Raw genomic sequence first — 23,992 nt, forward strand, 5'->3', positions numbered from 1 at the left:
CTTAAATACATGAAGCAAAAGCTAATAGAACCGCAAAGAGAAATAAATCCATAAATGTAGCTGAAGATTTCAACACTCCCCCACCCCACCAATAATGAATAGAACAAATGGTCAGAAAATCAGCGATGCTATAATGGCTTGAACAAATCCAAGGTCACAAAGATTTACCCCCATGTTTTCGTCTAAGAGTTTTATAGTTTTAGCTCTCAAATTCTTTAAATTTAATTAGTTAAAATTAAATAACATGTAGAATTCAGTACCTCAGTGCACTCCCACATTTCAGGTGCTCATGTGGCTAATGTTACCACATTGGTCAGTATAGATGCAGAATATTTCCACCAACACAGGAAGTTCTTTTGGACACACAAACACCCTCAAATCCCTTTAAAAGAACATAGAAAATGAACTAAGCACTTGAACAGGTAGTTCACAAAGAAATAAGTGGGCAAGCTCATATACATAAAATTGTTCAGAGTTAAAGAAGTCTGAATTGAAACAGAGGTGGTCCGAATAGCTGCAGTGATCCTGAGAAAGAACAAAGTAGGTGGGATCTCAATACCAGATATCAAGCTGTATTACAAAGCCACTTTTCTCAAAACTGCCTGGTACTGGCACAAGAACAGACATATAGATCAATGGAATAGAATAGAGAGCACAGAAATCAGCCCGAACCAATATGCTCAATTAATATTTGACAAAGGAGGCAAGAACATACAATGGAGTCAAGATAGTCTCTTCAATAAATGGTGTTGGGAAAATTAGACAGATACATGCAAAAAAATGAAACTAGACCACCAACTTGCACCATACACAAAAATAAACTCAAAATGGATAAAGACTTAAATATACGACGGGAAACTATAAAAATACTAGAAGAATCCAAAGGCAACAAAACCTCAGACATATGCCAAAGCAATTTCTTCATTGATACAGCTCCTAGGGCATTGAAAACTAAAGAGAAAATAAACAAATGGGACTACATCGAAATAAAAAGCTTCTGTACAGCAAAAGAAACCATCAACAAAACAACAAGAAAGCCCACTGCATTGGAGAACATATTTGCCAATGTTATCACCGATAAGGGTTTAATCTCCAACATTTATAGGGAACTCATACAACTTAACAAAAGGAAGATAAACAATCCAATAAAAAAATGGGCAAAAGACCTAAATAGACACCTTTCAAAAGAGGACATTCAGAAAGCCAAGAGACATGTGAAAACATGCTCAAAGTCACTAATCATCCGAGAGATGCAAATCAAAACAACAATGAGGTAACATCTCACACCTGTCAGAATGGCTATCATCACCAATCAAATACAAGTGCTGGAGAGGATGTGGAGAAAAAGGAACACTCGTGCACTGCTGGTGGGAATGCAGACTGGTGCAGCCACTATGGAAGACAGTATGGAGTTTCCTCAAAAAACTAAAAATGGAACCCCCATTTGACCCTGTGATCCCACTTCTAGGAATATATCCCAAGAAACCAGAAACACCAGTCAGAAAGGATATATGCACCCCTATGTTCATAGCAGCACAATTCACCATAGCTAAGATCTGGAAACAGCCCAAGTGCCCATCAGCAGATGAGTGGATTAGAAAACTGTGGTACATCTACACAATGGAATACTACGCTGCTGTAAAAAAGAAGGAACTCTTACCATTTGCAACAGCATGGATGGAACTGGAGAGCATTACGCTAAGTGAAATAAGCCAGTCAATGAAGGAAAAATACCACATGATCTCACTCATTTTTGGATAATAAAGACCATTATAAACTTATGAACAAAAATATATACAGAGGCAGAGCTGCCTCAAACTGTCAAACTACAGTGGGAAGGCTGGGGAAGGTTGGGGGGCAGGAGCGGGGGGGGGTAAAGAGATCAACCGAAGGACTTGTATGCATGCATATAAGCATAACCAATGGACATAAGACACTGGGGTCAGGGGAGGTCAGGGGATTGTCAAGGGCCGGGGAAAAAAAGGAGACATATGTAATACTCTTTATAATACTTTAAGCAATAAAACAATTAAAAAAAAAAAAAGAAACACAGGTGGCATTTTTAGTCCCCCATACTGACATACTTCCTTAAGGTCTTGACTGAGCAGTCACACCAATGAAGCCTTCCCTGCCCGCCCTATTAAAACTTCAAGCCTAATCTCTCCATTTCCTGCCCTTTTTCCTTAGCTCTTACCATCAATAGGCCATGTGCTTAACATACTTTTCTTGTTTATTGTCAGTCCCTCCCTTTTTCCACGTAAAGCCTGTTTTACTCACTATTTATTGTCCTTCCAGTATCTGAAACAGTCCCAGATACAATAGAAACTGATATTTGTTGTTGAGAAAGCTGACAAGGTATAGAGAAACAAGTACTTTCATAGCCTGCTACTGAGTAAATGGTCCATTCTGGAAGTAGTTGTGTAGTATGTGAAAGTCTCAAAATTGTGCTTGTCCTTTGACTCGACGTTTCTCCCTCTAGGTATTTATCACATACGGAAGTAATTAAGGGTGTGCTAGAAGATTCAGCCACAGTGGAACGCTTTTAAAACTCTTGAACTCTGACATATTGGAAGGAATGTAGATTGTTTTTGAAATGTGGCAAGAACTATTTTGCAGAATTGGTCAAAAGAGACCTTCCTTTCTCTCCTGTTACCTTAGCTTTTAAAAATACTGTTTTGTTACTGACTTTTTAAACCTACTTCTTCCTAAAGCAAAACTAAAAGTGACCTATTCAATTTTTCCACAGGTCCCTTAATATGGACTTTGAAAATCAAGATAAAGAGAAAGACAGTAACAGTTCTTCGGGGTCTTTCGGTGGCAACAGCAGCAATAATAGTAAGGCGCTTTATGTCAGTTAACTTTCATGCCTGTCGTCGCTTCTTGATTATTTCTGTAACCCAGTTCATCCACTGGGTTCAAGATGTACGTTTGCTGTAACAAGATCTAATCTGTATGGTATACTTTGTTAAGTTATTATGTTTTGAATCTGAGCTGATTTCCTGTGTGCTGCTTCTAACTCATGCCCAAAAGCTGGCTGCTGGGGTTCTTTATCCTCCCAAAGATAAGCAAGGTAGTTGACTATCTGCCCATATATGACTTTATTTCAGTATTTTGTTGAGGCTGATAATTTTGTTAGTAAATCATAAATTCATTCTGTGACTCTTAAAGATAGCTACTTGAAGTACTTGTAAAAATTAAGTACTGTATCTCTTCTGAATTTAAAATCCTATAAGAATACTTGTTTAAAAAAATACACAGAAGGTGTGGTATATGGCAAATGCTCAGCAGCATTATTTATAATAGCCAAAAAGTAGAAACAACTCAAAGATCCATAAGATAGTGAATGGATTAATAAAATATGGCCTATTTATGTATAATATACATGAAATGCTGTTCAGCATTGAAATGATTGAAGTACATGCTGTACTATGGATGGAACTCAAAACACTGTTAAGTAAAAGAAGCCAGACAGAAAAGAATACATATTGTATGAGTCATTTATATGAAATTTCCAAAAAGGCAAATACAGAGAGACAGAAGGTAGATTAGTGGTTGCCTGGGCCTAGGGATGGGAATAATTAACTAACCTGGCATGAGGAAATCTTCTTGAGTTGATGAAAGTGTACTAAAATTATTTTATGGGGATGGTTTCACACTTTGGTAAACTTACCACAAAAAATGAATTATACACTTAAACGAGTGAATTTTATAAATTGTACCTCAATATAGTGATAGAAAATTGGTAATCCTATCTCATAAAGATGTAATATGCAAATTGACCATCACTCCAACAAACAAGAAGGCCAGCAGGGGAGGGCAGTTGTGGGCGATCAGGCCAGCAGGAGAGAGCAGTTGGGAGGGACCAGGCCTGCAGGGGAGGGCAGTTGGGGGGGGGGGGGCGGACCAGGCTGGCAGGGGAGGGCCGTTGGGAGGGACCAGGCCTGCAAGGGAGGGCAGGCAGTTGTGGGGGACCGGGCTGGCAGGGGAGGGCAGTTGGGGGGACCCAGGCCTGCAGGGGAGGGCAGTTGTGGGGGACCAGGCCTACAGGGGAGGACAGTTAGGGTGACCAGACTGGCAGGGGAGGGCAGTTAGGGGCTATTGGGCCGGCAGGGGAGTAGTTAGGCGTTGATCAGGCCGGCAGGGGAGTGGTTAGGGAGTGAGGGTGATCAGGCCGGCAGGGGAGTGGTTAGGGGGTGAGGGTGATCAGGCTGGCAGGGGAGTGGTTAGGGGGTGAGGCTGATCAGGCTGGCAGGGGAGTGGTTAGGGGGTGAGGGTGATCAGGCCGGCAGGGGAATGGTTAGGGGGTGAGGGTGATCAGGCCGGCAGGGGAGTGGTTAGGGGGTGAGGGTGATCAGGCTGGCAGGCAGAAGCGGTTAGGGGCAATCAGGCAGGCAGGCAGGCGAGCAGTTGGGAGCCAGCAGTGCTTCCTCGAGGGGTCCCAGATTGGAGAGGGTGCAGGCTGGGCTGAAGGACACCCCTCTCCCCCCGTGCAATAATTTCGTGTACTGGGCCTCTAGTGTTTATTATAAGAAAATGAATTAGCAATAAGGAGATTTGGTTTGATAATATTAAGAGATTGGTATTGGATATCTACTATGCATTCGGCATTCTCTGAAGTATATTGAAAGATGCAAAAGTGTAAGAGCTGGTTCCCAAGCTGTCCCAGGGGCAGTGTGGGCAAAATCATTTCCAAAGGGTGATAAATGCTAAGACAGACATAGCAAACACTGCTTCCCATCTGATACCTACAGTAGATACTTCTGACCCTTAACATAGCCTCAGAATCCTTCTGAACAAGCACTTACCAGCAGCAGATCAGAGGAAATACTAGAGGTGAAGTCATTTTGACATATATATACAAAGAGAGTAAAGAGAGCCCAGCTGGTATTGCTCAGTGGTGTGAGTGTAGACCCATGAACCAAGAGGTCGCAGTTCTATTCCCATGGGTTGTGGGCTCAGTCCCCGGTGTGGGGCATGCTGGGGGCAGCCAGTCGATGATTCTCTCTCATCATTGAGGTTTCTGTCTCTCCTCCTTCCTCTCTGAAATCAATAAGAATATATTTTTTTAAAGAAAGCGTAAAGAGAAAGGCAAGTCAGGGTGAGCAACAGTGAATCAGATTAGTGAGGGACTCTTTTTCCTAGAAAAGGTGAATTTCACTTGAAATAGTGAATCTTTTGGATTGGTGGAGAAGTCGTTCCAGGTGGGAAGGACATAACAGCAGGTACAGAGAGCAAGTATGACCTACAGGTTAACATCACCATTGAGCAAGGAGGAAATTCTACGGATCGAATATAAAGTTAGATAGAAATATGGAGGATCTTAGAGGTTACATTGGAGACCACTTAATAGCTACTTCAGTTTCTCTAGTTATTGTCATATCCCACCAGTGAAATTGTACTTGCCCAGTTTCACCCAGTTAAATGTCCCCAGTAGTATAAAGTGTGCATGATAAATGCAGTGAGTAGAATCATTTAAGTATGAGTCTTTTCTTAAACTTATAACATAGATCCTTGTAGGAGATAGAATGCCATACCAGTAAATTACCAGGAGCCAGGTAAACCCTAGTGTCAAGATCTGATTTTCAGGTTAAATTATTAGCAGCTTGCTATCTATCAACATTGTAAGCCAAATCACTTTATACTAGTACTCTTTTTTTAAAAATATATATTTTATTGATTTTTTACAGAGAGGAAGGGAGAGGGATAGAGAGTTAGAAACATTGATGAGAGAGAAACACCAATCAGCTGCGTCCTGCACACTCCCCACTGTGGATGTGCCCGCAACCAAGGTACATGCCCTTGACCGGAATCGAACCCGGGACCCTTGAGTCCGCAGGCCGACACTCTATCCACTGAGCCAAACCGGTTAGGGCTATACTAGTACTCTTGAAACTCTTTTAAAAATCCTGTATTATATAGCATATATGCAAATGATGTACTTACACCAGATTATAAATCTGTTCTACATTGCATCACAGAAATCTAAGAGAAATAAAATTAAGTACAATTTTATCCTCAAATAAATAAGTGGTTAAGTTAGTCCATACAGTGGAAAGAAGATATCTGCAACATCAGTTTTTAATTTCTCATTAATCAGCATGTAAAAAACAGGAAATGGTTGTTTAAATGGTCATTTTCTGAAGTCTACCTCCTATGTTATGCTGAATTATCCTCAACAAATATGTTTCTTCAGTGCCTAATCTGGGCCATGGATACCAAAAAGATAAGCACAGATTAAGCTAGAATGCAGTCCACACTCCACATAATGAAAGAAATGACCATTGTAGAGAAGGCCAGTACTTGATTATGGAGCATGACACCATTCCAGACTGAAGGGATGGCATGCATTTATCAAAAATCAAAGAAATGATAGCCTGAAAGATGAACAGAGAAATAGAAGAGATTGGGTAGGTGCTAAACTGATTGAAGTCACAAATGAGCAGCAGTGTAGAACTGGGGGGAAGCTTATAAGAAAAGGATTTAGTGTTGAAATTTTGTCAAGAGCCCTGGCCAGTGCCCCTCAGTTGGTGGGACATTGTCCCATGCAATGAAAGATTGCTAGTTTGATTCCCGGTCAGGGCACATGCCCTGGTTTAGGGCTCCATCTCCAGTAGGGGGCGTGCAGGAGGCAGTCAAGTTCGATGTTTCGCTCTCCCTTCCTCTCTCTAAAAATTAATTTAAAAATCTTTAGAAAAAGAAAGATTTTGGCAAGAATGTTCTGAACCGTTTGAAGGAGAAAGTGAATGGTAGAAAGAGGTTTCTTAAAGGTTGTAGTTGCCTACTCCCAAAATAAATAAGAATCAAGACATCAAAATGAGTGAACGACAGCTAGGCATAACAGCATGGATATTTCCCACAATGTTGAGTGGAAAGAAGCCAAACACAAAAAAATACATATTACGTAATTCCATGTATATAATAAGTTTAAAAAGGCAAAATAAATATATAGTAGTATTTTAAGGTGCATGCTTGGGTAGAAAACATATAAAGTAAAGCAAAGAAGAAAGACTCATGAAAGGCAGCTAACCCTTTGGAGGTAAGAGAGAGAGATTAGTGACGAGGAGGGCACAAGAAAGACTTCTGAGGTTGGCAAGGTTCTATTTCTTGGCCTGGAAGAAATGAGCTATGTGATGATTCACTGTGCTCCTCACATTTGTTTCATATTCTTCTCTGTACGTGTGCTGTGTTTTACAATAAAAAGAGTTAGAAAGGAGAGGGAGCGGTCCCTCAGGGTCCTCTCTAATTTTCCCTCCTCTTGCTCTTTCTCATCACTACGCCTGCCCCAGGAAGTCTATATAAAGATTTTTACCCCTGGCACATCAGTCCTTCATTTAATTAGTATTAAGTGGGGTTTTTTAAAGTGCCCCTCCCTTCCCATTATCTAATAAATTGAAGTCCTTTCCTAGGTTTTTCATGTAATTTATTTTAACTACGAGGATTGATGGAAACATACAGTTGGAATTCTCTTCATTAAGAAGGACATACATCTTTATCTCCCCATCTACACTCTAAACTTTGTAAGATCTGGAAATGACTTTTTAAAATTCCTCATGTTGCCTACTAGATAATAGGTGTTCAGTAAATACTTGATTAAAAGCATGCTTCTCTCATGGAGGTACAAAATCAATAACTTTCTTAACAGTTATCAGCAGTACACTGGTGTGTTGCTTGATGTCTGCTAATTATATGACCAGACATATAATTAGCCTATAGCCATGTTCACTGAATGCTAAACATGTCTCTGTACATAATTTGTAATTCTAACACCAGGCATTTTTCTTTTGTTGATGTTGGCTTTAAATATAATGCAGCTGCACTTAAGTCCTCCCAATTATGGCTGCTCTGTTTGCTTTGTTGTTTTGTTTTGATGTCCCTGGATTTTGGCTAAAATTGTTAATTACTAGCTCCTTTCCCTTCAGGACCATTTTCTACAGCCCTTTAAAAGTGTGGTATTAAAATTGTGTACACTGTATTAGGCAGCATATGTTGGCAACTAAAGGGGCTTAACTTGTCGTGTGACACTGCTGTTTGGTAAGCTCTCTTGGGCACCCTTCCTTAACACTAATGGTGGGAGCAGTGTCTAACACCCCAGTTAAAAATCTCTGCTTTCAAAAAAGAAAAAACTGCATTCAGTCTAATTCAAGAAAGGTTCTTTGTATTCAGTTTTGCGTTTTAATTGCAGAATGAATTTCTAAAATTTAGATTTATTATAAACAAATACTTGTCATGCCTGACTTACTAAACAGTATTTGTTCTAGCCAGCCATTCAGTTTTTCTGTTCATATTTTAAACGAATACAATTAATCTGTAGACTATATGATGCTTCATTTTACAGAAAAGGGGATGTATTTTAAGATTTATAGATTTTTTAAAAGACTTGTTTTTACCTTATAATAGAAATTATTCATTTGAGAAACCATTACTTTCTGTTGTGAAAGGCACCTGAAATTTGCCTACTCTAGTTCTTTGAACTATTGTAGAACACTAAGAAAACCCCACAAAACTAAGTGAAATATAGTTAGAGATTTCATAGAGTTTTGTCTTATAAATGTCCATTAGCTACCCCCTCCCCCAACCCTACCAAATGATCCGTGGGCTATAGTGAGATACAGCATCCACCTCTTCTCCAGATCGTTTCTGTATGTCTTTTTTTTTTTTTTTAATTTTTTAAAATTGATTTCAGAGAGGAACGGAAAGAGAGATAGAAAATCAATGATGAGAAAGAATCATTGATGGGCTGCCTCCTGTACGCCACTTACTGGGGATTGAGCCCACAAACTGGACATGTGCCCTGACTGGGAATTGAACCCAGGACCCTTCAGTCCACAGGCCGACGCTCTACCCATTGAGCAAAATTGGCTGGGGATATTTATTTATTTATTTATTTTATTGATTTCAGAGAGGAAGGAAGAGGGAGAGAGAGATAGAAACACCAGTGATGAGAGAGAGTCATTGATTGGCTGCCTCTTGCACACCCCCTACTGGGGATGGAGCCCGCAACCCTGGCATGTGCCCTTGACTGGAATCGAACCCAGGACCTTCAGTCTGAGCTCAAGCCACTAAGCCAAACCGGCTAGGGCTTCCGTTTGTCTTGACATATGGATCACTCTTCCTAAATTGAATTACTCTATTCCTAAGTGAATTATTTGACTCATCTACCCAGCTAATAAGCAGTTTTGTTTTGTAGAAATATTTAATATTTTATTTCACCAAAATCCCTAAATAATGTTCTTAGGGACGGGTAAGTTTACTGAAGAACAATTTTTTTAAAAAATATGTTTTCTTGATTTTTTTCAGAGAAGAAGGGAGAGAGATAGAGAGTTAGAAACATCGACGAGAGAGAAACATCGATCAGCTGCCTCCTGCACATCTCCTACTGGGGATGTGCCCGCAACCCAGGTACATGCCCTTGACCGAAATCGAACCTGGGACCTTTCAGTCCGCAGGCCATCGCTCTATCCACTGAGCCAAACCGGTTTCGGCCCAAAGAACAATTTTTAAATGTTGGTTGCTAATTGCAACCCTTTGTGTCTAGTTATGTTCATCCTGGGTGTGGGCCTGGGCATTGTAATTTTTTCTAAACTCCCTAAGGTGATTCTGATGATCAGCCAAGAACAGCGAACAACTGTGCTAAATACTATTTGTTCCTTAAAATGTTCCCACAAGATAATTTTTCTGATCTGCTGTTTTCAGATGTTTTGTTCTCTCCCTTTTCCCACCCCCAAAGTCAGTCCTCAACTATTAGCAACAGTGAGGAAGAGTTATTCATCAGCACATTAAACCCACAGATGATGAGAAATAATTTCAGTCAGTGGGTTTAAACTACCTCTTACCAAGCCTATACACAAAACCCCAAATGCACTCAAATTGACAACTCTGAATGTTTACTACCTTCGAATGTTCTTGATTTCGTTTCTGTTTTTGTTCTTGGCGCCCTGTCGCCCGGATGGTCAGCACCTTTAGTTCAAGTATTTTTTGAGCAGCTACTATAACGAAGGCATTCTGAGGAGAGCAGGTAGTTATAGTCTCCTCGGGCAAGAAAGATTTAGGAGGCCTACAGAATCTGTGTCTTATATACTAGTCCCTAGAACTGTCTGCATTCTAATAAGTTAATGTATCTAAAGTACATGGCATGCTGTACATTAATATGTCCCTTTTCTCTCTTTTAGGTATCCAAACTATTGACTCTACCCAGGCCCTGTTCCTTCCAATTGGAGCATCTGTCTCTCTCCTAGTTATGTTCTTCTTCTTTGACTCAGTTCAAGTAGTTTTTACAATATGTACAGCAGGTAAATTAATTTCTGTCTATTCTTAACATTAACCTGAAAGGAAATGTGTTCACCATTTTTTATCATCATTCAAAAGTTAAGATTTATACACTATGCCATTCATCAAGTTTTTCTTCATAAGTCTGGCTTTTCCTCCTCTCACCCCTCTTTGAGCCACTTGAAACACATATTTCAAACCTGCCAACATGTCTGAACAGAAGGCCAGGGGTTGAAACCTCGCGAGCTTTATGACACCAGAGCAGATCGCTTTGGCTGTGGTTCCTTGTCTGGTAGCTCACTAGAAGCCATTTGGCTGAGTGGTCATCGGCAACCCTGACTGATGTTTCCACAGATAGAAAATCAAGGCAATTCAACTGTCGGCTCTCTGATCAGTTTTTACGCTCAGCAGCGATGGAAATGTATAGTATATGAACAGAATGCTAGATTTGTTAGGAGTTAACCCCCTTGCCCGATATTTATCTTTTCTTATTGAGATAGAAGAGAATGAGAAAATCTACCTGTGCTTCCCCTACTTTGTTCAAATCAGGCACTTAAAAAAAAAAGAGAGCTCATCTGTGCGATGCTAAAGGGAAATACTTTTCTTCTCTGGTTAATTTGATTGTATCTGTGTGCCAAGAAAAGTATTCTGGGAAATGATTAAGTTTCCATAAGTCATGCCATTTTTTATAATGGAAAAATAAATCATACATAACAAAATTTAACTATACATTTTCTCTCTGTAGTTCTTGCAACGATAGCTTTTGCTTTTCTTCTTCTCCCGATGTGCCAGTATTTAACAAGACCCTGTTCACCTCAGAACAAGTAAGTTGGGAATTTCCCCTAAGTTACAAACTTGTGTGTTTTTTTTTTCACACTTGCTAGCATTATTAGGAGCCTAACATTTTTTTTTTTAATTTTATTGATTGATGAGAGAGAGAGAGAGATTTGTTCCACTTATTTGTTCATTCATTGGTTGCTTCTTGTATGTGCCCTGACCGTGGTTGGAACCCACAACCTTTGCATATTGGACAATACTGACTGAGCTACCTGGCCAGGGCCAGGTCTAAATTTCTTGGTCTTGTATTGACTGGAGCTCACACATGCTAGAAAACTGGGAAGTGAGATGTTTGATTTTTAAAATTGGAAGATAGTAGCACTTCCTTTTGCACCTTCTTATAGCAGAGGAAATATAAACAAATCCTAGGAAGTCAGAGTCGTCGTAATATGCTTCCTGCTTAGCTTATTGAAAGATGAGAATTTTCCTTTTGAAGCACCACTTTCATTCTTTTACTAGTGAGTGAGTGGGATCTGAAAATAGTGGTTGACTGACATTCTTTGCCTTTTATCTCTGGTGCCCTAGAGTCACTTAGGGTAGTCCCATTGTTCACACCTTAACCCCTACAGCTGCTCCATGGAAACTGAAGTCTCTTGTTGATGGAGGTGCTGTATGCACTTGGGAAACTATCACTTGAGGCAGCTGATATTCCCAGGAATTAGTGATAATCAGATAGCTTTATTATCTTATAGTATTAATTCATCTTTGCTAAATGAATTGAATTAGTAACGTTCCTAAATATTTTCCTCATACAATAGAATTTCCCCTGTACTTAGAATCTTCAAAGATTGATGTTGTCACTTTAACTTTCTAAAAACCCATGTTGATAATTTGGGATAAAAAGTACATTATCAGCCCTGGCCAGTTTGTCTCAGTGGATAGAGTGAATGTTGGGCTGCCGACTGAAGGGTCCCGGGTTTGATTCCGGTCAAGGGCACACGTCTGGGCTGCGGGCTCAGTCCCCCGTAGGGGGCACGCAGGAGGCAGCCCATCAATGATTCTCTCTCATCGATGTTTCTCTCTCCCTCTCCCTTCCTCTCTGAAATCAATAAAAATATATATTTTTAAAAGTACATTATCAGATGGGTTCAGACTCTGGTTTACTCCAAAGAGGTTTGGGTATTTTTATATCAGGGATCTCGTTACTTGCCTCCTACTCTAGTATGGCCCTAATGAACCCTGATCATGAAGAGAGCTTGGTTAGTGAATAACATTTATTGCCCATTAGTCCAGTAAATGTCATGTGTTTCCAGGATTTCCTTTGGCTGCTGTGGACGTTTCACTGCTGCTGAGCTGCTATCATTCTCTCTGTCTGTCATGCTTGTCCTCATCTGGGTTCTCACTGGCCATTGGCTTCTCATGGATGGTGAGTAACTAACATGTGAGAAGTTAAAATTCCAATTTAGTTTATAGGTAGTTACATTGGGGTCCCCCCTTCCTCTGCTGTCTGTATATTAGTCATACTACTTTTGATTACCATGGATATTAGGTATCCAAAGGTGGTGTTACTGAGTTTTTTTACTATTTTTACCCACATTTTAAAGATTTTTTAAGAAGAGCTTGTTTGAGGTATAATTCACATACATACAGCATATAACTTACCTATTTAAAGTGTATGATTCAGTGGTTTTTAGTATAATCACAGAGTTGTACAACCATCACTACAGTCGATTTTAGTGCATTTTTATCACCCACCCTCTAAAACAGCGGTAGCCAGCTGGTGGTCCGTGCGGTCTGGAAGTTGGCGACTGCTGCTCTAAACACATCCCCAGCAGCAGTTACTTTCCCTGCCCCCACCCAGGCCCAGTCACCCTCTGGTCTGCTTGTGTCTCTGAATTCGCCTCTTCTGGACAGTGCAGAACCAAGGGTGTCCTTCTGCTCATGGTCAAACTGGATAGAATTTAACAAAAAGGATTTTAAACTCTATTTTTCCCCCTGTAGTCCAGAATCAATAACATAGTCTTAATAGAGAAGAAATTTTAAACCTAAGGGAAACTAAAATCTTACTCTTCTATTTTAAGAGATTTTTTTCTCTCATAACTTACTTTAACCAGTGGAAGGATTTGAAATTTATATGTACCAAATTAACTAGTGAAAAAACTCTAAGAAGCTGCATATTAACAGGGAAGAAACTATAGAGTGGATTGTAAGCTCTGTAAAATTATATTTGAATGGCATATGTTATTTTAATCAAAGGTGATAATTACAGAAAAAGTACTTTTTAAACATACAAAATATATGATATACTTACTTTACTTATTTTTAAATATGTTTTTTGCTTAAGAAGATAAAATTATAGTGATGGAGAATAGATAAGTGATGATGTGGAGAGAAGAGTTTGAATATAAAGAAATAGCACAGGGATTTTATTGGGGTGGTACAGCTGTTCCAAACACTGAGTGTGGTGGTAGTTCTGTAAATCTGTTAGAATTCACAGAATCATACATCTAAAGAACAACTCTCAATTTTACTGTTTGATAACGTTAAAAATTTTAAACATATATATTTCTAACTATATAAATACATCATTTGTTTGTATATATTTGTTGTCATGGTTATTAAAAAAAAATTTTTTTTTTGAGTGCCTACCATATACCAAATATTCAAAGTCAAAAGTGGTTCCCTGAGGTTACAGGTCAGATTAACCTTTAGACTTACATTCAGTCTTTAATGACGCAGAATGGGAAGACCGGGTCAAAATCACCAGTGCCTTCTCCCTGCTGTGATTCACCTTGGCTGATTTCTGACAACTTTGGTCTTATTTTAGCATCAGACATTGCCATATAAAAAATATTCACTGTGATCATTTGCTTCAGAACTTCAGTGCCCATTGTGCATATAAGCGTTCTGAAGCACAGTGTTTCAGATGTTCAAGTGCTTGTCAGAACTGCTACATTTTCCAAATGGAGTATCAGTGCTGTCGGTATTCTTAGCAATTGGTGTTTGGTACTTCTGTGCTTCTGGAGGTTGATAAAGAGTAAGTTGAGAAACAGACATTACATCCAGGACTCACACTCGCTGCTCGCCCAGCTTGTGGGAGGAGGGTGATGCCTGTTTTATATACTAGTATACTAGGTGTTGAGAGTGACGCCGTGGCTGGTGTGTTTGACTTTTCCTGAGATTAACTCGATTTCTGTAGCAGGATGGGTGAACTGATAGCACAGGTATAAACTGAGCACTTATTTTACTCCACCTGCACAAGCGTTATGTGAAATGAGACAGTGAAGCTCCAGGTGCCACTTTTTCAACTAGAGTGAACATAAAGCAGTAATCACCCCCCCAGGACGAATGGGAGATTTTGACATCATTTTCTGTCGTTATTGCTATTTCCCAATACTTGTCCAAAAATGTCTTCTTCTATCAGGTTGCATTGGTTAAACTACCCTTGTGAACAAGTATAGAGTTTTCCCTCAAAAAAAAAAAAAAAAAGCGGTGGGGGGGAGCCTTTGAGTTTTTTAATTGTTTTTCAGATTAATGATTAGTGTGTGTTTTTCTCCTATTATAGGAAATGTAGCTTTCTAGCCATGGTCTTTAACGTTCTCAAATATGTTTTTCTGATGGAGAAATTATCTTTCCAGACTTCTCTGCAGCATCAGAAATCATCTGGTAGGCAGTGATTTGGTGGTAGTTTTTTTAAATGAGTGTTTCTTAATTAAAGCCTGTTCTTTGAAGTTAATTTAGAGTGAAAACAGAATGGTAAATGTGGTTGTTTTAGGGCTAGGCATGATGTATATTTTCAGGGTTATACTAAGAAGCATTAAGAAGAAACTTCACAGATTTCTTGAACTAAATCTAGAGCTTTTTTAAATCTACTCTGTTTCATCTGGTAAATGAACCTTTTAAATTTGGGGAAGCTTGAAGGGTTGGCCAGTAGGCGGTGTGGTGTGTTAGCGAAAAGCTGATGAATCTGTGCCCACATACGTAGTGTTCAAGGACCGCTTGACCAGGGTCACAGTCTTCATCCCCTGACCAGTCCAGAGACTGGAAGAGGTTTCACAGATGTCTAGCCAGCCCTTCACTCTACAGCACTTGCCTCTAAGCTGTGATCGGAAAATGTTTAGTGTCAGAAATCTAGAAATTAGTTGTTTTGTTTTAAGATACTAGACTCTAAGTGCCAGAGTCTCAGAGTCTATCTAATATCTAGAGATCTTAGAAGCAAGACTGCTTAAGACCTTACAAGTCACATGATCCTTTTTAAGAACAGTTAAGCTCAGTTTGGTGTCATTGTCTTTGTCCTTCGCCTGCTGGTTGTGGAAGACAAGGTAATAGCAGAGATGATATCAATAATAAATTGAAAGTAATTATAGCGAAGTAGCTAAGATTAATAATTTACTTCCTAACACTGCTGCTTCATTTACATTTAAGCAGAAGGTAAGTTTGTTGGTGAAGCCATCAGGGAGTCTTGGAGCTTCTCAAGCAGCATGGAGCAAGAGGAGGCATCATCTCTCTTCATTTGGGCTGGGAAAAGCCCTTAGGACAGCGGTTCTCAACCTGTGGGTCGAGACCCCTTTGGCGGTCGAATGACCCTTTCACAGGGGTTGCCTAAGACCATCCTCCATATCAGATATTTACATTATGATTCATAACAGTAGCAACATGACAGTTATGAAGTAGCAACAAAAATAATTTTATGGTTGGGTCACAACATGAGGAACTGTATTTAAAGGGCCAGAAGGTTAAGAACCACTGCCTTAGGAGAAAGGAAGATTGTTCAGAATTACATGAATGAAAGAATGAAGAAAAAGAGAGGCAAACTAGATGAATAGTTGTTTCAGTGGTAAGACATAGCTGGTAGCAATATTCATTTGGGTGTAGGAGTGATACTCATCAAAAGACTTATATTAAGAACCTTCTCTGAAGTGCTCAAAAGGAATGGTTTCTGCCTCTTCAAACATGGAACTTCAAGGACAGCGGGGAGACTTGTTTGGCACGGAAAGAGGTTATTGCTCACCGGAGAGGAGGAGAGGTTGAAGAATAGGAATAGCCCTGCTGGTGTGGCTCTGGTTGAGCGTCAACCCATGAACCAGGAGGTCACGGTTCGATTCCTGGTCAGGGCACAGGCCCGGGTTGTGAGCTCGATCCCCCGTAGGTGCCATGCAGGAGGCAGCCAATCAATGATTCTCTCTCATCATTGATGTTTCTGTTTCTCCCTCTCCTTCCCTTCTCTCAAATCAATTTTTTAAAAAGAAAGAAAGAAAGAAAAGAATAGAGATACAGGGAGATGGATCCTGTGGCCACGCCTGTGTGCACAGCACTCTTCTGTGTGAGCTGTGCCGGAGGGTGCATGGCTGTGTCATAGACTTGATCCCCTCAGAGGAGGGAGCCTGGGGGCCTTAGGGCAGGACATGCTGTGAACTGATTTTCACAGAGGACATGGGAGAGGAAGTGTGGGGAAGCTCCACCGAGGTTTCAGTAACAATAAGGACTCACACCACACAGTGGCTCCCAAGTGAGGTACCTAAATGAAGACGTGATAACCTGAAAATGAACTCAGAGTTTCTTGTTTGGAAGCTTAGAGAGAGAATGACATTGTCTAGAGCAGCGATTTTTGCGAGAATGTTTAAAACACGCAATACCTGAGTGTTAGGGGCACGGACCTCTTTTCCCTTAGATTGTCAAATTAAAAAACGGCAACAGCCAACACAACAATAGCCGTCCAGTGTGAAGTAATCAAAATTATACCTATTTTTCTTGTCAGATTGGCAAAAAAATATATTTTTTGGTGTGCTGCAGAATTTTAGTAATTAGTTTATGGGTGCCATGAGATGAAATGTTGGAAAATCGCTGGTCTAGAGTCATGGAAAATTCTGTCACTGAGCAGTTGTCTTGTCAATGCTTGGTTTGGCCTAGGTAAGTAGGTTTAGCATAAGATGAGTGATTAGGCATTGAGTGATGCTTTAGAGACCTGTCAAGGTTCCTGCTGGTTTAGGATTAAGTGATTGAATGGTCAATTGAATAGGAAAGTTCTGAATGGACCAGTCACCTGCATGTGTTAGAGGCAGATACATTGAACCTTGGGAGCCTGCCCTTTTGCTTGTCTGCCCAGTGGGTTCCCGTACCCTCTGTCAGTTATCAGCAGACGGTCCTCTGACCCTCACTGCCCACCGCAGGTCTTCATTTCTTCCTTTGTTCCCTTGATGCTTTCCACTCCATGTACTCACTTGTAAGTTCCTGAAAAGATCAACATCACTGCAGCCAGCATTCCTAGTTTGGTCTGGTCTCTGGTCATTAGTTCCTAGCCTCTGTCCCAGGGGCTCCCTTCCTCACTGACCACTCCTGCTCCTTGGGCCAGCAGAGCTTATGCTGCCAGATTACTTATTGACAGCACAGCCAAACCTCGTTATTAAAAAATTAGTGGGGGTTGATTATAAGGGGCTCTAAGTACATTTCTTCACGCCTTGAACATATTTCAGCTTGCAACTTGAAAAGTTTCAGTCTTTGCAAAGCCTGATTGACTAGTACAGTCCGTTAGATTCCTGTGAAATGGCATGAATGGGCATATATTTTACCAGTTTGGTTCTGAAGGAGACCCTACTAAAATGGCATCTAGATTATTATAAAGTCAGGCATTGGGTCTTCATTACATCTCTCCAAAATACACACTGGAGCCCAGTGAATGCCTGATAATAAAAATGACAAGAATAGAGATGGTTTTTCTTCCTAATTTTACTGTTTTTCCAACCCTTCTCTGTTGTCGGGATGGGAGTTACTTTTCTGTTTCGGCAGCACCATGCCTGAAGTAGGAACTCACTAAATATTAGTTGAAGTGCTATATCCTGGGTATGCCCAACTGTTATACATGATGCCTCGTTTTATTACATTTCACTTTATTGGGCTTCACAGATACTGCATTTTTCACAAACTGAAGGCGGACCCTCCGCTAGCAAAAAGAATATGACCCTTTATTGTGATACTCACTTTATTGTGGTAGTCTAGTCTGCGACCACACCCATAATGCCTCTCAGCTATGCCTGTATCTGCTCACTTTGTTACATACGTTGACAATTTACCGAATTTTTTAAAATGATACACACCTGTAATATGGCTTTACTCACTTTTCTTAGACTAATTTGGAATTTGAAGCTGATAGAACATAATTTTTCATTTATTCAACAAATATTTGTCGAATGTCTACTCTGTCAGTTGCTGGGGATCCACAGGAACAGATAAGCCATGGTTTCTGTTTACTAGGAGCACACAGCTTAGGAAATAAACTATGTGTGTATAAATAATGGTACTATTGTAAATGGACGCAAAGAAAACAGCAACTTCATCTGGCCAGGTCAGGAGGCTTTCTGTCCTGGCCTCTTAAGAACGAGGATGAATTTTCTAGGGAAGAAGCCCAGGTCAGGGCCCTGTGGGCAGAGCATGAAGGAACATGGTGTGAGTTGAACAGTGCATCCCATTCGAGTGGCCTCAGAGCAGCAGGAAGTGCACACTGAGGGCAAGGGCTGCTCAGTGGAGAGTGCCCTCCTGTTCCTTCCTGCAGGGCCTGGCCAAGCAGTTCTCCTGGCATCTGCTTCAGGGAGAACCCACAGGAATCTGTAGGAATCAGGCCTGGGTTCTCAGAAGACTGGAGGGAGAGAACTGGAGGCAAGGAGAGACCATTCATCTGCCAGGCCGTCCTAGACTCCAGGGATAGGATGGGAGCCTTGCCCTCAAGGACCTTACATTTTAGTTGTGAGGAGAGAGAATTTTAAAAATCTCATCATGTACCAGATTTTGAGAGGTGCAAGGATAGAGGAATGAACTGCTGGAACAGTGTCCCTGAGTAAATGAAAGGGGATGCCATAGAGGGTGAGTTAACTTGAAAGCAAGGAGCAAGGATGATGAATCTGCAGCGATGGGGGAGGCAGAGGCCAGAAGGCGCAGGCTGAGCCTGTCTTGGAGCTTCATCAAAACAGAACCTCCTGGGTCCTACAGTGTGAGAGAAGGGATTTCCCCGAATACCAGCAGGTCACAATGGGCTGATGTGGGCACTTCTGCACTGTAGGGTGTACATTCTTAGACCAGAGCTGAAGGCTGCCTGGTTTTTGAGGGGACTTACAACTTCGTTGGGTTTACAAGCGAATAGCGTGTGGGAAGGGGCTGGGCCGTGCTGCACTCTGACTGCTGTCTCCTCCCCAGCCCTGGCCATGGGTCTCTGTGTCGCCATGATCGCCTTCGTCCGCCTGCCCAGCCTCAAGGTCTCCTGCCTGCTTCTCTCAGGGCTCCTAATCTATGATGTCTTTTGGGTAAGTGTCTGTTGAAGCCACTGCTCTCCTTTTTGTTTAATTGGGGTCAAGCATCTAAAGTCTGGCTGGCCGGGGTACTTCCTGTCTACAGCCACTCCCTCCAGTCCTGAGCTGTCTGTGTTACAAGGTGAGCCGGCAGCTGATTGACATGTGTTACAGAAGACAATACATGATAGTTATGGTGGAAGAAAGAGTAGGCAGAGTTCTCTGCCTCAAAGCATGCAGTCACAAAAGCTTGATGGCCCTCGCCGATTCGGCTCAGTGGATAGAGCATCAGCCCGAGAAGTGAAGAGTCCCGGTTCGATTCCGGTCAAGGGCAGGCACCTTGGTTGCAGGCTCCATCGCCAGCCCTGATGTTGGGGATGTGCAGGAGGCAACCAATCAATGTCTCTCTCACATCATTGTTTCTCTCTCTCTCTGTCTCTTCCTAAAAATCATTGGAAAAATATCCCCGGGTGAGGATTAACAAAAACAAAGGCTTGCCGTCACAGTTTTGTGCAGCTCTGCTCTTACGAACAAAAAGGACAGGTTGCTCTAGCTCCCTCTCTTAAAGGAGACTCTCTCCTTGCCAGGTGTTTTTCTCCGCCTACATCTTCAATAGCAACGTCATGGTGAAGGTGGCCACCCAGCCGGCTGACAATCCCCTCGATGTGCTTTCCCGGAAGCTGCACTTGGGGCCCAATGTTGGGCGTGACGTTCCTCGCCTGTCTCTGCCTGGAAAACTGGTTTTCCCGAGGTAGGACTGACACGCCAGGCTCATGACAGACAGCGCACGGCCTTCCGGTGCCTTGTTAGTCGGTCTTTGTCGTCCACAGTCTAATCCTAGACTAGAAAGGGTGAGTCAGCGTCTCCATCTTACAAAAGGAAGAGAATGTTGACTTGCAACGGTTTATCACTAAGGGATACAGGTGCTGCTTTTTATTATTGCTTAATGTTGTCAAGTAACCATAGGTTACTACTATTAATTCTCTCCAGCCAACTTCAAAATATATTAACAGGAGATTCTGGATCTTTTTACTTCTAAGACATTTGTAAAAATACGGCCTAATGCTTAAATTACACAGTTCCTGGTAATAGAATCCTGAAAAAATTAATGTGTTGCTTTAATCTCCTGTGTCTGGTAGTAGTTGGGTGCTTATTTGATGTCTCAGCAGTGAAGGTGTGACACAGAGTGAATTGCTTGGCATTTCTAGAGATGGCAGTGCTTATGCCGTCATCTACAAGGTGCTCCCCGAAGCACTGAGGGGCGGGGGGAAGACTTCTATTGCTAGTGCTCTCGTGGCTTTTAATCTCTAAACTCTTAAAACCTCGCATGCAACCGGTAGCGATTCCCATCTGCCATTCAGATACGTTCTCTGACTTCTTAAAAAGCTGACACTGCCCCGAGGAGGAGAGGGGGGTTTTACAGCGTGGCATCCCTGACCTGTGACTCTGCCTTCCAGCTCCACTGGCAGCCACTTCTCCATGTTGGGCATTGGAGACATTGTGATGCCCGGACTCCTGCTGTGCTTTGTCCTTCGTTATGACAACTACAAAAAACAAGCCAACGGTGACTCCTGCGGCGCCTCTGGACCCGCCAACATCTCTGGACGCATGCAGAAGGTCTCCTACTTCCACTGCACCCTCATCGGATACTTTGTAGGTAAGAGAGAATCAGACACTGCATTTGGACCCCCTCTCTGGCTGTCCTCCCCCCGTAATTAAACCAGGTCTTCTAGCTGCAGACCCGGGATAGAAGGAGAGCAGCAACTGCTTGCTGTTAATAGCTAACCACCCAGGAAAATGCCCCTCAAGCCCATGAGATGATAGGTGCTGACTGCTGGCCAGCCCAGTTCACTGTCCGAAGAACATCGTAGTAAGAGTACGGTTTGGCCTCAAAGCCAAGAACACCCACCACACAGTGATCATGGGTCAGTCTACATGGTTCATTAAAAACCTCAAGCTTATTGAAGTCGTGTATGTTTCCCTTCATTTGTTCTGTCACATCAGACTCTCCCTAGGCTAGCTTTTCTCCAGCAGCTCACCTACCGGCAGGTAGGAATAGTGGTAACCGTCTGCCACTGCAGTGCCTCCTACAGCAGGACTTCACTAATTCCATTGCACGTTCATGTACATGGTTCATTTCCGTCTCAAACTCTAAGGGGGCAGAGCAGAGGGGTCACCCCATCAGACAAATGGGGGAGGCTCCATGAGGTGAACGGTCTTAACCAAGGTTACAAAGGTTTGGAAGCAGCAGAGTTGAAACTTGAACTCTGCTCCTTCCAAGTCTGACATCCATAGCACAGCAGACAGGGAGGCCAGGCACACTGGGGGCTGCAGTGGGAGTTGGTCACGGGTCCTTGGAATTGAAGGGTTTCCTCTTAAACTTGCTGTCCATGTTTCTTTAAACTGCTCGAACTGGACATTTTATAACCTACCCATTGGATGGATATGCCTGTTACCTGGATGTGTCTTGGCACCAGAGCTTGTATATATCTAACGTGAGTCTCCGCTCGGGGCTGGCCCTTGCCCTAACTCTCGAATGCTTCTCTCTCCTCATAGGTCTGCTCACTGCCACCGTGGCGTCTCGCATTCACCGAGCAGCGCAGCCTGCCCTCCTCTATTTGGTGCCATTTACCTTATTGCCACTCCTCACAATGGCCTACTTAAAGGTGAGAAGCAGTTAGAAACCCGTGAGAGCAATAGCTTGGCATTGGTCCTGGATTTGGGTATGTATGCTCCTTAGGAGGTGGTTCTACCTAAGCCCCTGATCTTGACAGTGGGGTCTTGTTCTTTCATTTTATTAACCTGATATTAGCATCTTCCAGATTCTGGCAGCACTGAGTCAGACCACTGCGCCCCCTGCTCCTGGGTTATTAACGGGCATCCTGCAGCTTCAGAGACTTCTCTTAAAAGCAGCACCCTGTTGCCACCAGCAGCTCTTTTAATGCTCTGCATTCAGGTTTGAAGTAGGAGCAAGCAGCAGGGCCAACACACCCACCTGGCCCTTCTCCAGCGAGCTGCTCTGCAGGCAGGCCTAGTGCCCCGGGTGCTGTAGGGCCTGCTTGGCTGCACGTGGCTTTCCAAAACTACCAGGCACTTAACGCCTGCACAGAGGCCTCTCCTACAGGGGACCACTCAGTACGGCAAACCAGATAAAGAGTAGGGAGCCGAGGAGTTCCCCGGGGTCAGAGGGCCAGTGAGCACCATCATTGACGTTTCCTCTCTCCACCTCCGTACGGTGGGTAGGGCTCTGTCCTGCCTGCAAGGTCTCTGCACTGTGTTCCTGGACACATGGCTGGAGCTATTTCTGCCTGAACAAAGGAGCAGGCAGGATCAACAGGCCATTATTGCACGCACCTGGCCTCCCCCTCTGGCGGTGCTCCAGCTCAGCAGGCCACTGCCCCAGACCTTAAGCAGCCACTCAGCTCCTGCCGACCTGCTGAAACCACCCTGCAGGCACAGTCCACACACAGCACACTGCTGCACAGAGCCCTTCCCAAAGGCTGCAGGAGGTGGCAGTTTTCTCTAACATAGAAAGTCAAGACAACAAAGGAGATAATTAACTAAACAAGAATAGTTTAAGGAACCTCTGAAAACATCAGGTGCTCAAGTGTTTGCATTATAGGGATTCTAGAGAGAGAAAGGAACATAAACTTCATTTTAATATGGAACGCGTCACAGATTTGCGTGTCATCCTTGCACAGGGGCCATGCTAATCTTCTCTGTATCGTTCCAAATTTTAAAAAGCAATGGCTGAAAACTTTTCTAACCTGGGAAAGGAAACGGATATCCAGGCTTAGGAAGCACAGAGAGTTCCAAACAAGATGAGCCCAAAAGACGCACACAATTAATTAAGCAAAGCCTGCACCCTCTCACAATCTGGGACTCCTTAGGGGATGTTAAAGAGCCAGTTTCGGCCCGATCCCCACAGGCCAGGCCGAGGGACCCCACCGGTACATGAATCTGTGCACCGGGCCTCCAGTATAAAAATAAAATATCCTGTCTGATAAAGAGGGAATATGCTAATTGATTGCCACACCCTCACAAGATGGCAGCACCCAGCCCCCTCAGCCCTGCCTCATCCAACCTCAGTCCCACCTCACCCAGTCCCCCGCAGCATCCAGCCTGTCCCCCAGTCCCCTCAGCCCCACAGGGGAAGTCAGCTGGGGATGATCATGCTGGCAGGGGAGCAGATGTCAATCAGGTGAGTAGGCAGAGTGGTTAGGGGTAATCAGGCAGGCAGGCAAGTGGTTAGAAGCCAGGAGTCCCTTCAGGATCAGGCCTATACTGGCAGTCGGACATCCCCTGAGGGGTCCCAGATTGGAGAGGGTGCAGGCTGGGCTGAGGGACACCCTCTCCCCCTCCCATGCATGAATTTTGTGCACCAGGCCTCTATTTTAATACATAATAATACAAGAATAAACTCTTCCACATACCCACAATTGTAAACCTACTTTTGCCTCACCCTCTGTACTTTAACACCTATCAGTTTAAAATGGTTAACGAAAACCTACAAAAGATACATACAAAAAGAAACCTAGCCCTAACCGGTTTGGGTCAGTGGATAGAGCGTCGGCCTGCGGACTCAAGGGTCCCGGGTTCGATTCCGGTCAAGGGCATGTACCTTGGTTGCGGGCACATCCCCAGTAGGGGGCGTGCAAGAGGCAGCTGAT

At 42.7% G+C, this 23,992-nt stretch overlaps 1 protein-coding gene across 1 annotated transcript in view; it reads left to right on the top strand.

The window, feature by feature from the left end:
• Window positions 1–23,992, top strand: part of SPPL3 (signal peptide peptidase like 3) — a 106,740-nt gene that overhangs the window by 76,600 nt on the left and 6,148 nt on the right. The window contains exons 3-10 of the mRNA XM_081113442.1: window positions 2,747–2,835; window positions 10,170–10,289; window positions 11,012–11,090; window positions 12,357–12,469; window positions 19,231–19,337; window positions 19,910–20,073; window positions 20,780–20,979; window positions 21,879–21,988. Coding sequence (XP_080969568.1) covers window positions 2,747–2,835; window positions 10,170–10,289; window positions 11,012–11,090; window positions 12,357–12,469; window positions 19,231–19,337; window positions 19,910–20,073; window positions 20,780–20,979; window positions 21,879–21,988 — 982 coding nt within the window. The remainder of the gene's footprint in view (window positions 1–2,746; window positions 2,836–10,169; window positions 10,290–11,011; window positions 11,091–12,356; window positions 12,470–19,230; window positions 19,338–19,909; window positions 20,074–20,779; window positions 20,980–21,878; window positions 21,989–23,992) is intronic.

The sequence above is a fragment of the Myotis nattereri genome (genome assembly GCF_964212035.1).
Source record: "Myotis nattereri genome assembly, chromosome: 19".
In the NCBI taxonomy this organism is placed as follows: domain Eukaryota; kingdom Metazoa; phylum Chordata; class Mammalia; order Chiroptera; family Vespertilionidae; genus Myotis; species Myotis nattereri.